This window comes from Lycorma delicatula, chromosome 7, assembly GCF_047948215.1.
Source record: "Lycorma delicatula isolate Av1 chromosome 7, ASM4794821v1, whole genome shotgun sequence".
Taxonomy (NCBI): domain Eukaryota; kingdom Metazoa; phylum Arthropoda; class Insecta; order Hemiptera; family Fulgoridae; genus Lycorma; species Lycorma delicatula.
Genome location: NC_134461.1, coordinates 96,505,759 through 96,518,620, shown reverse-complemented (window position 1 = coordinate 96,518,620; position 12,862 = coordinate 96,505,759). Strand labels below are relative to the sequence as shown.

General features: G+C 34.3%; 1 protein-coding gene across 1 annotated transcript in view; it reads right to left on the bottom strand.

Moving 5' to 3' along the window:
* Nucleotides 1–2,569: 2,569 nt before the first annotated feature.
* Nucleotides 2,570–12,862, bottom strand: part of LOC142328348 (scoloptoxin SSD14-like) — a 37,274-nt gene continuing 26,981 nt past the window's right edge. The window contains exons 7-10 of the mRNA XM_075372055.1: nt 11,282–11,472; nt 5,170–5,410; nt 3,425–3,538; nt 2,570–2,722 (exon numbers count right to left, since the gene is read on the bottom strand). Coding sequence (XP_075228170.1) covers nt 2,570–2,722; nt 3,425–3,538; nt 5,170–5,410; nt 11,282–11,472 — 699 coding nt within the window. The remainder of the gene's footprint in view (nt 2,723–3,424; nt 3,539–5,169; nt 5,411–11,281; nt 11,473–12,862) is intronic.

Genomic DNA, 12,862 nt, shown 5'->3' with positions numbered 1-12,862 from the left:
TAGTAATATAAGAATAACATAGTACTGTATTTGTCAGTGACCACTGACATCTGGGTTTCGTCGCCCCGGATAAAAAAATACAAATTGCCGCCCCTTAAGAATATATATATATATATATTTTAAATAAAGGTACATATTTTTTATTTTCAATAAAAATCAAATCATTTTATTTAAATTTTAATAAAAGCATATATTTAGAAAGAAACATATAACATAACATAATAGTGATAATCAAGCAGTACAAAACAGTAGAAATTAATTAAGAAATATCTGTACCTAGCCTCAAATTGTTAACCATATAATTTTTTTACATTTTTAAATGCTATTAAAAATGTGTATTATCGCACAAGCAATCAAAATGTCATTATTTTGAAAATAAAACAAGGTAACATCAGCTACTCTTAAATCATAAAAAACTTTTTTTTCTCACTTTCAGTTATGCAAACATTTTTATTACATCTTTTAAATTTACTTGATCAGAAACTTCATACTCAATTGCCAAAATGGCTAAACCATTGAGACGATTTTGTACAATAGTCGAATGCAAAAAGTTCTTAATTAATTTTAACTTGGAGAAACTTCTTTCGCCACTTGCTACAGTTGTAGGTAACAGTATTCTTAAAGCAATAGTAAGGTTTGGGGGCAAAATTTAACTTTGTAATTAAGCTCAGTAAATTACTTACGCTTTTTTTTGCCCAAAAGCGCAGTTACTGCTGAAATTTCTTTTGCTAATTCAAACCCATTTATGTCAACAGAATCACCAACAGTTAAAATACAGTGCAAATTCTTACAGTGTTTTAATAGCATTTCTTTGGACATGGCATTTAAATCGTTTATATTACATCTCAGTGGAGAACATACAGCATGCATAAACACAGAATGCTTGTAAAGCCTATGATTTTTGTTAGCACAACTGAGAATACTTTAGAAGTTTTGGGGCTATACTAGACACAGTTGTAAAAATAATGGTGCATCTTTATTAAATTCTATCTGACTTTAAAATGTTATATCTGATGTTAGAGAATGGCTTACTTCTGATGATGTTTTAACTGTTAATTGGCATTTCAGGGACAGTGTTGAGCTACTTGAAGATTTAGGACAGATTTAAAAAATGCTCCATTTCTTACAAAATAAATATCAGCATATATTTAAAGAAGCAAATGAATCAAGATTCATAACATAAATTAGGTAGGTCACTGAAGCCATCAATGGCGTAATAAAAAGATGGAAAGCTTTAGTACAGGTGACACCAAAACCAGAATCTTCTTGATTAGTGATTTTGTGTGAACTGTTTGTGCTAAACATAATGTTTTTGACCAGCTCCAGTTCAGAATAATGAAGAAGATGAAATAATTGTTAGTTGAATGCTCAATTGGTCGAATGACCTAATCCATTAAAATTATTAGTAGAATCTCAAAAATGGAGAAAACTATGAGTAGTTTAGCAGAAAATTCAATCAGAGACTTTGGAAAAATTTCCTAAGTTAATCATTGAGGAATTGCCCTACTTGACTACTGGGATATATCAAATAAACAGGCTAAGTACTATACTGAAGAATTCTTTAATGAGCTGGCGCTTTATGAACTGCAAATCCAATAGGAATGCAACAATATTGTATATGTTAAAGTACAATTTTGATGTATATCCTCAAAAATATATAGTGTTTGGATTCAGTATAACGCCTGTTGTTTGCCACTGATCTTTTCATGGTTTATTGTAAAGTTGATGCATAAGTGCTAAGTTGTACACACATTGCTGTAGCTTTATGGTATTTAAGCTATCAAAGGTGTATCAAAGCAGTAAAGTCTTGCAAAGTGTACTACAATGACTGAGTGGTTATTTTGGATGCACTGCATCACAATGATCAGATAGTGACAAACAATAATCACCTTAATTATCTTTAATTATGTTTTCCGATTTTCAAATGTTAAATATTGTTTTTATAATTATTTAAAATATATTCTACAATGTATTCATTTCATATTAGTATTGGAATTTTTTCTTATCACATATAAATAGACTTTTTGGACCAATTTATTTGTTTTTCTTTTGTATTATGACCTTATTCAACTTTTATATAAATAAAAACCTCAAACTCTATATGACCAAAACCTGCCTTGTGGATATACATCCTTTATGGGATAGGTTGTGTATGAAAAGCATTGATTCTATTAAATTTATAAAATGACTGAATTGGAAGGTAGGGTAATGTGTTGGAGATGCTATATGTCATAAAGAGAAGGATTGAAATTCATGCTTTGGAATATATTTTGTATTTTGAACCAAACAGGCAAGCTAACCATTAGGCTTATTGTACAGCTACCAGTTAGGAAAAAGTAATGCTTAAGTAGATCCACAAGTAAGTTTCCTCACCAAATCACATCCAGAATAAGTCAGCTCTTTACACAGAATGATTAGCATCCTCATAATGAATATATTTTATTTTCAGCCAATATATATTAAATTATAGATCTATCATTTTACAATAATCAGCAAATAATTACACTAGTAGGTATATTGAAAAAAGTACATTATTTTATTAATATTAATTTTTTATTAATGAACCTTTTTAAAACCCTGCGACATCACCATTATCCCAACGGTAGTCACAGTTACTAGTAATTATGTTATTTTCTTTAGAAATAGCAGTTACATGAGAAGACTTATCATTAGTTAAACGATGAACTTTATGCCCAATTTTCTGCAAATTTTCCACAGCCTTCTGTAATTAATCAATAAAAACAACTTTGTTATTATATTAAAATATAATATTTTATTTAAGTTATACAAAAAACAATGCATTAAGAATCATAAGATTAAACCAAATATAAGATTAAGGATTTTACAGTTAGCTATTTTAATTTATAAATAAAAATTAATTAGTTAATAAGCAGGAGAAATTTTATAATTAGTTATAAAAAAGGTGGTAATTCTTATGATATATATTAATTAGGAAATTTTTGCAAAAAGAAGGTCATCTTGGACCTGTCATAACAAGGAACTACACTTAATGAATGACATCGTAGAAAACTGAAATTATAACTTTCATTTTGTCTTCAAGTTAATTTTAATTATTCAGCTGAACAGTTGAAGACACTGAAAGTGGTACTGTAAATAAGCATTTTGACACACTTTTCCCAACTGCAATTTGGTATTTAAAAAATACAGATGAAGAGGATTAAATTATTTGAAGTATTAATATATATAAAATATACCCAGTACACACATATATATTCAAAAACACATAAATAAGACCTTTACGCATCAACTTATTTTAGTATTCTGATCAAAACTGTTTCTATAACTCTGTAGACAACTATTAGATCCACAGTATGTACCCTCAACTACTGCATTAAAATGTGTTTGCTATGTTAACCAAAACTTATCTGTCCTATGTAATACAATATACTTCATTATAACTTACTTCGTCTAAACCATATTCATACATCAATGTCATTGGCATTAATTGATGATGTACCCGTGGTTCATCAATAGCTTCTTTAATATTTTTGCCAAACCACAAATTCATCATTGTTACCTTAAAGCAAAAACAAAAAACACATTAAAATTCGTACTTTTATAATACATGAGAAAATAAATAAGTGATGAAAACTACACTAACTAATGATACAGACTGAAAGTAACAGTTTTGAGCTGTGCAGTCACCAGTTATAGTACATTGTTTATTGATAGTATTGAATATGGCAATGCAAACACATTGTGGTTCTGTAAAAATATTGTTACTGTAAGATACTAAAAGTTAGCTGATAATATTTCCTAGACACTAAATCTAACAAAATTAAATATCCAGTTACTGTAGAGAAAGTTTTGATAAAGAAAGGATGATCATGGACAGTGATAAAAAGTATTTGTAAATTAGGAAGAAAGCATCTCCCAATAATATCATTGTCAAGAATGCTATTATCCACCATCGATTTACTCTATGACATTACAACTGTTCATCTACATTAAAGTCAATTATAATTCCATTAATTACCAATAAAGAATATCTACTGTAAAATAAATATTAATAATTAATTATTTGACAAAGTAGTATTTTGCAGATAACCATAATTAACAGGGAAAAATAATAATAACATAAATTCAGCAGTACAGCTTAGCTTCAATAAATTATACATAATTTGTGGTTTCTTCTCATGATCTCAATTACATTTTTTTTTTCAGTTAAGAGAAGTTAAATACAAAAAAAATAAAAATCATGTGCAGGTTTACAAATTACAATAAATTCTGTTCTATGCAGTCTCTTTCAGTTAATCAGAAGTTGCTATTAAAAACAGTTGTTGGGATAACATCAATAAGAAAATAAGTTAAGAAATATAACATTTTTGGGCAAAACAAGAATAATTTGCTTAATTATTAAAACATACTAAATACAAAAATGTAGTTAATCATTACATTTGGCCAAAAATATTCTAATAAACTATGTTTCTTCCATGTACAAAATAAAAAGCAATGAGGGAAAATATACATTCTGCTACACTCATATCTTACAGCAGTCTCTTTTCAGATTTTATCATAACAATTTTATTCTTACATAAATACTGTAGTGAATAATTTCACTGTTGAGTTAAAATAGTATACATATCACATTGTTTGACAATACAAAGAGGTACATGAATTTGTTGCCTTACATTATCTGTTTTAGTCTTTCTTATGACTACAACACATGTAAAACACCTGATGTACACGACAGTTGTTTTCTCTCTGACTAATGATGTTGCTACACAACTAGGCTCTGTAGTGAATATAGTGAAGATGTCACTTGTAAAGTTTAATATCAACTACACTTTAATGAACTTTGCATGGTGATATGAATTTGTATATTTAGCTCAATGAAGAAGAAAATATGTGACTACTTTACTTTTTTCTTTCCTCAGTAAACAAAATGTTTAATCTTGTTATTTTTAACAATATTCAGTTCAATTATGATATATGCATAGCAAAACAAAAATACATGATAGAGGGTGTAAACAGACACCTCAAATAAAAGCTAATTAAATGAGCTGGATGTAAAGAGCTGTGATTCAGAGATATTAAACAACAAAACAAATGTGTAATAAAAGTAAGAAGGTGAAAATTTTAGATTGAATTCTACAAAGAAACCCATATACAATACTACCTTTTAAAGGTAAAGTAAAAATAACTTACATAAGCAACTGCTGTTGTTATTTTTGGACCTCCTCCTGAACCAATAACAAGTCTAACATTGTCATTTTCATCCACAATAATTGATGGAGACAAAGATGACATTGGCCTTTTACCTGGTTTTATAAAATTTGCTGGTGAAGGATGTATACCATAGATATTTGTAATATTTGGAGCAGAGAAGTCATCCATTTGACAATTTAATAATATTCCAGTACTTTTTGACACAAACTGACTACCAAACCTACCAAAACAGTAAAAAAAAAAAAAATAATATTAACACTTAGTATTATAAACTTACCAAATATATACTTATTTTAATATTGGCGGGCAATAACGGTAGCAACGATGTGAGCGGGGCGCACAGTATACGGACGCGTTGTTACAGCATCACTTCCACCGCGCAGTTCTCCCACCATAGCGGCGCTGCAGCCCCACCACTCTCAGGTACCAATAAAAAAGCGTTCACCACGAGGGTGAACGCAAAGGTTACTCAAGAGAAGAGTTAGGCAAGGTCTACGGCTTCGCAGTGAGGTCCCACCAAAGGAAGACAGGCGGACACGCTACCAAATTACACTCCGACTTCCATACCCTTCCGGCAGCACAGCTGCCTTAACCCGTCACCCCCACATACCACGGTGATGAAACAGCAATCTTTCTCACCCCTTTCAACCGCTGTGCGCTTGGGCTTTTTCTTTTTCAGGTGAATCACGAAGAACTCCAAGGACAGCTAGAAGAAAGCGTGGTTGGCCACACACCACCAGACACCCCAAACCCTCCGCGGACCATTATATTTTCTAGGACTAGACCAGCATCTGCATCAAGTCAAAGTTTACATATAATAGGGGGGCGTCTTATTCAAAATTGTCACCACCCCGGCGACAAAAAACACCCTGCGTTATGTATATCTCTCCTGCCTGCCCTTACGGCGGGCAGACATCTAATCCTTAATAGAGGTATATCGCGCTCAGACTAGTAAATCCTAATCCATACTCCTACTGACTGAGATAGCTCTGGGGCGCAACGCCTCAGAGCAATCCATCCAACCACATTTCCTTAATTCAAACTAAGTTAAATTGAATTGAATTAAGTAAATGATTAAGTGTAGGTCCAAAAATCGCCTCCGACGTCCTTTCCTTATGAGAGGACGCCCCCTTAAATGAAGGATTTCAGCCCACTCTTGGCTGAAATGGAGCGCGTCACGGAAGATAAGCTTATTAGCACATCGTTCCGTCGGGCCCCTACCGACAAACCCTCCATTGGATCGGAACGCAATCCAAACTTCACAAAACGAATAAACGTCAGCCACTATTAATAACCGCCAATCCATTAGAATCACCCAGTATCAAAGGACGTAAGTCCGTATACTGCGAAAAGTAGGATGGTATTGCACTCTCCGACATCCTTGCGTTCCGTTCCGTTCCGAGTGAACGCAATTCAACATTGGAAGAAGAAGAAGTCCCCTGGCGGATGCCAACATTCCTGCTGGAGCAGCAGGCCTGGCCGGCCCACCGAGGGAACCGCTGGACGCGGTCGCTACCTTCCCGCCCCAGCTCGCCGGGCTTCAATCGCCCTGGCCGCGGCGGACTCAGCAATAGGAGCCGGCCCAGCGTGGAATCGCTCGGTGAGAACCGCCTCGGCCGCACCGGCGAAGGATGACCGACGCCGACCCGAAACTGCGGGACTCTGGGGGTCACCACTGCCACGCTGTAGTGGGGACCCAACTGCCGCTGAGGGAAAGCCCGGTCGGACTTCAATGGACGAGCCGCAACTCCCCGACTCGCCGGAGACCAACTGACGGATCCAACAGCTCTACTAAAGGTAACGCTAAAAAACAACCCCTTTTTCGGGGCCACCGCAAGGTTATGAATTACGTACCATCGAAGCCATTCGGCGACAAGACGAACAAGAAAGTGAGAATAAAAAATGATATAATTTTTTCATCACTTCAAAAAAGTCCATACATATTTCTTCTGTAAAAATGATAATAAATAATTAAAACTGGCGAGTGGTAGAAAATAATTAGTCTAAAAATCATTTTATACATAATTTATGCTGTAATAAGATATGCTTTTATTTCATTATTTCTCAAATTTAGCTTCAACCACAATGGTTCATATTCATTCAACATATTAATAACATTAGAGTCAATCTGAAAATAATAATTTATAAATATATTAATTTTACTAAATAAAAAACTGATGCATGCAAATATAATTTTCTTTTTAATAGTTATGTATGTATTATAAAGTGAACATATGAATATTTATGCATACATGATTATATACATAAATTCCTCCTCTATGAATCATGAGACCTTGCCGTTGGTGAGGGGGCTTGAGTGCTCAGGGATACAGAGTAGCTGGACCGAAGGTGCAACCATATCGGAGAGGTATCCGTTTGAGAGCCAGACTAAGGAATGATTCCTGAAAGAGGGCAGCAGCTCTTTCAGTAGTTGTTAGGGGCGTGAGTCACAATGACTTAAACGGCCGTATCAACATCACTCAGTCCTCTGAGTACTGCGCAGCTGAAAGCAATGGAAAACTACAGCTGCTTTTTTTCCAAGAAAATGTGGCTCTCTGCATTTTCACATAGCAATAATGGAGGCGCCTTCCTTGGTAAAATATTCCGGAGGTAAAATAGTCCCCCGTTCGGATCTCCGGGTGGGGACTACTAAGGAAGGGGTCACCAGAAAATTAAAAAATAACATTCTACGAGTCGGAGCGTGGAATGTTAGAAGCTTAAAAAAGGTTGGTAGGCTAGAAAATTTAAAAAGGGAAATGGATAGGGTGAATGTGGATATAGTAGGAATTAGTGAGGTTCGGTGGGAAGAGGAAGGCGACTTTTGGTCAGGTGATTTTAGAGTAATTAACTCAGCGTCAAATAATGGGCAGGCAGGAGTAGGTTTCGTGATGAACAAGAAGATAGGGAGGAGAGTGGAGTATTTCAAAACGCATAGCGATAGAATCATTGTAATAAGGATAAAATCAAAACCTAAACCGACAACAATTGTTAACGTTTATATGCCTACAAGCGCCCATGATGATGATGAGGTAGAGTGTGTATACGAAGAGATTGATGAAGCAATTAAACACGTAAAAGGAGATGAAAATTTAATAATAGTTGGAGATTGGAATGCAAGCATTGGAAAAGGCAAGGAAGGAAATATAGTGGGTGAATACGGGCTGGGCAAAAGGAATGAAAGAGGGGACCGACTTATAGAGTTTTGCACGAAGTATAATTTAGTAATTGCAAACACCCAATTTAAAAATCATAACAGAAGAATATACACTTGGAAAAAGCCAGGCGATACTGCAAGGTATCAGATAGATTATATCATGGTTAAGCAAAGATTTAGAAATCAACTTGTTGACTGCAAAACTTACCCTGGAGCAGACATTGATAGCGACCATAATTTGGTGATAATGAAATGTAGATTGGGGTTTAAAAACCTGAAGAAAAGTTGTCAGATGAATCGGTGGAATTTAGAGAAGCTTGAGGAAGAGGGGGTAAAGAAGATTTTTGAGGAGGACATCGCAAGAGGTCTGAGAAAAAAAGATAGGTAGAAAATGTAGAAGAAGAATGGGAGAATGTTAAAAAGGAAATTCTTAAATCAGCAGAAGCAAACTTAGGCGGAATAAAGAGAACTGGTAGAAAACCTTGGGTTTCAGACGATATATTGCAGCTGATGGATGAACGTAGAAAATATAAGAATGCTAATGATGAAGAAAGTAAAAGGATCTATCGGCAATTAAGAAATGCTATAAATAGGAAGTGCAAACTGGCGAAAGAAGAGTGGATTAAAGAAAAGTGTTCAGAAGTGGAAAGAGAAATGAACATTGGTAAAATAGACGGAGCATACAGGAAAGTTAAGGAAAATTTTGGGGCACATAAATTAAAATCTAATAATGTGTTAAACAAAGATGGTACACCAATATATAATACGAAAGGTAAAGTCGATAGATGGGTGGAATATATTGAAGAGTTATACGGAGGAAATGAATTAGAAAATGGTGTTATAGAGGAAGAAGAGGAAGTTGAGGAGGATGAAATGGGAGAAACAATACTGAGATCTGAATTTAAGAGAGCATTAAAAGATTTAAATGGCAGAAAGGCTCCTGGAATAGACGGAATACCTGTAGAATTACTGCGCAGTGCAGGTGAGGAAGCGATTGATAGATTATACAAACTGGTGTGTAATATTTATGAAAAAGGGGAATTTCCATCAGACTTCAAAAAAAGTGTTATAGTTATGATACCAAAGAAAGCAGGGGCAGATAAATGTGAAGAATATAGAACAATTAGTTTAACTAGTCATGCATCAAAAATCTTAACTAGAATTTTATACAGAAGAATTGAGAGGAGAGTGGAAGAAGTGTTAGGAGAAGACCAATTTGGTTTCAGAAAAAGTATAGGGACAAGGGAAGCAATTTTAGGCCTCAGATTAATAGTAGAAGGAAGATTAAAGAAAAACAAACCAACATACTTGGCGTTTATAGACCTAGAAAAGGCTTTCGATAACGTAGATTGGAATATAATGTTCAGCGTTTTAAAAAAATTAGGGTTCAAATACAGAGATAGAAGAACAATTGCTAACATGTACAGGAACCAAACAGCAACAATAACAATTGAAGAACATAAGAAAGAAGCCCTAATAAGAAAGGGAGTCCGACAGGGATGTTCCCTATCTCCGTTACTTTTTAATCTTTACATGGAACTAGCAGTTAATGATGTGAAAGAACAATTTAGATTCGGAGTAACAGTACAAGGTGAAAAGATAAAGATGCTACGATTTGCTGATGATATAGTAATTCTAGCCGAGAGTAAAAAGGATTTAGAAGAAACAATGAACGGCATAGATGAAGTCCTACGCAAGAACTATCGCATGAAAATAAACAAGAACAAAACAAAAGTAATGAAATGTAGTAGAAATAACAAAGATGGACCACTGAATGTGAAAATAGGAGGAGAAAAGATTATGGAGGTAGAAGAATTTTGTTATTTGGGAAGTAAAATTACTAAAGATGGACGAAGCAGGAGCGATATAAAATGCCGAATAGCACAAGCTAAACGAGCCTTCAGTAAGAAATATAATTTGTTTACATCAAAAATTAATTTAAATGTCAGGAAAAGATTTTTGAAAGTGTATGTTTGGAGTGTCGCTTTATATGGAAGTGAAACTTGGACAATCGGAATATCTGAGCAGAAAAGATTAGAAGCTTTTGAAATGTGGTGCTATAGGAGAATGTTAAAAATCAGATGGGTGGATAAAGTGACAAATGAAGAGGTATTGCGGCAAATAGATGAAGAAAGAAGCATTTGGAAAAATATAGTTAAAAGAAGAGACAGACTTATAGGCCACATAATAAGGCATCCTGGAATAGTCGCTTTAATATTGGAAGGATAGGTAGAAGGGAAAAATTGTGTAGGCAGGCCACGTTTGGAGTATGTAAAACAAATTGTTGGGGATGTAGGATGTAGAGGGTATACTGAAATGAAACGACTAGCACTAGATAGGGAATCTTGGAGAGCTGCATCAAACCAGTCAAATGACTGAAGACAAAAAAAAAAAAAAATACATAAATTAATTTTGGAAAAAAAATTGCAATAAATTTATGTTAGGAACATTTAAAAAGATTTTTGTTATGGTTTTTACATAAAATTAAACAGCAAAATTTGTTTTATAATATGATGACATTAGATTTAAGATATGCCAGGTAGTTGTTTGTGTAAATTTTTACAAACATATTCATAATTGACCAGGTTTCTATGCTAGAACTGCCACCAACTATAGACTAATATGCAATATGTAATAGAAATTTTTTACTGCACACATCACCTGTGGTTTTATTTGTAGCAATTTTTTTTTTGTATTTATACGAGTTAAATCAGTAATATATTGAAATTAGATGTAGTTACTGACAAATACTTTTTTTGTAACATTTTATTTGAAAATGACAAATCACATTAATATCATGCTATTCAAAAAACTAAAGGTAGATTCAAAACAGTGAATAGAATTTAAAATCAACCACAAATTATTATTCTTGTAGCTACATATTTATATCTAGTCAATTCTTAAAAAAAAAGCATATATGTATAATGAAGTACTTACTCCAAGTTAATTGTGCTTGTTAAGGAAACTGCATCACCATTTGGTGCGAGAACAACAATATTTCCTGTTCCATGGTCTGGTTGCAAATCAAATTTGCCATCATAATATTTATAATCCTGAGAAGTATACATGTCTGAGATATTCTTTCTTACTGAATTTATATAATCATCAGATGATAATTCTTCTAATACCTATAATATAAAAGAAAAATTAATTAATTAACATTATTAAAAATTAAATACATTACACTGCATTTTTTTTAACTTTATACTTTCACAAACTAAGTAGCTGAAGAAGTAGGATGTCAGTATAATGATCTCTTAACATCCTAAAGTTGCTATGAGTACATTTAGCCTGAATAGCACCTTTCACTCATTTGAATAGTGAAGCGTAATACTCCCCAGTGATGGTCCTGCAAATAATTTTTTTGATTTTTGCTGAAATTCTAACAAATATTCTGAAATCATTTTAGTGAAATTTAAATGAGATCACCAGGAAAAGATACCCTTTCAAAAAAAAACAGTTCGAACAAGTTTAACCAATACAAAATTATATATGAACATTGCCAAAAATATATAAATATAGGTATGGGTTGAATTGAGAACATCCTCAATGGAATCAGCCACCATGTCCATTGCTCAACCTCAGCTCTGTCCCACCTATTTTGCCAGTTAACCTCTAATTCTTCCCTGGCACTCGTTTTAATCCTCCCCCATGGCTCTCTCAATTCTTTCTGCTACCAGTAACTCTACAGGAGGGAGTGATGACACGACCAAAATGGTCTCCGTTGAGACCATCCAATACACACACACACACACACCCTGATTACCAACCGGCTCTGAAGCCTCTCCAACTTGCTTAAAGCTTTCTTCTTATGAAGGGTCTGCTTCCACGCCGTAATTACATAAAGGGTATCGGACTGAACCACCAAAGCCAACATCCTTCCCTTGGATGTACTCGGCCCGCCAATCCTACTCATTAATGTGGAGGCAGCTGATAATGTCCTACTAGCCCCATCAACTGCCTCCATTACATGAGGCTGAAAATCAATTCAAACACCCAACTACTTAGCCTTACTCACCAGCTCAATATCAGCTCCTCTAACAGTGAGCCTGATATCCTCTAGACGCCTCCTACCTGCCATAAATACTACTCTAGTTTTTTTTTCTGCTGCCAAGCTAAGATTCCTCTCCGCTAACCACTTATCCACCAATTCAATGACCACATTACCAAGGTGTATAACCTTCTCCTCTGTTCTCCTGACGATTACTAATGAAACACTGGCAAACGCAGTAATATGGACACCCTCTGGATAACTCAATCTGAGGATGCCATGATAAGCAATGTTCCACAGGGTACCTTGTGTACCCTTGTATGTTCCACCGAACCCTGTGAAACACCACACTCTATCTCAATCTCCAGCTCCTGTCCCTCAGCCACTCCTACCACCACACGATCTGTGAAGTAATCCTCCAGGATCCTTATTAAATAAAAATAAATATCAAGCCTCCTTAGTTCCTCTAGGATGCATCCAAACAGCAGTGCATTAAATACATTACACACATTCAATAATGCCACCGC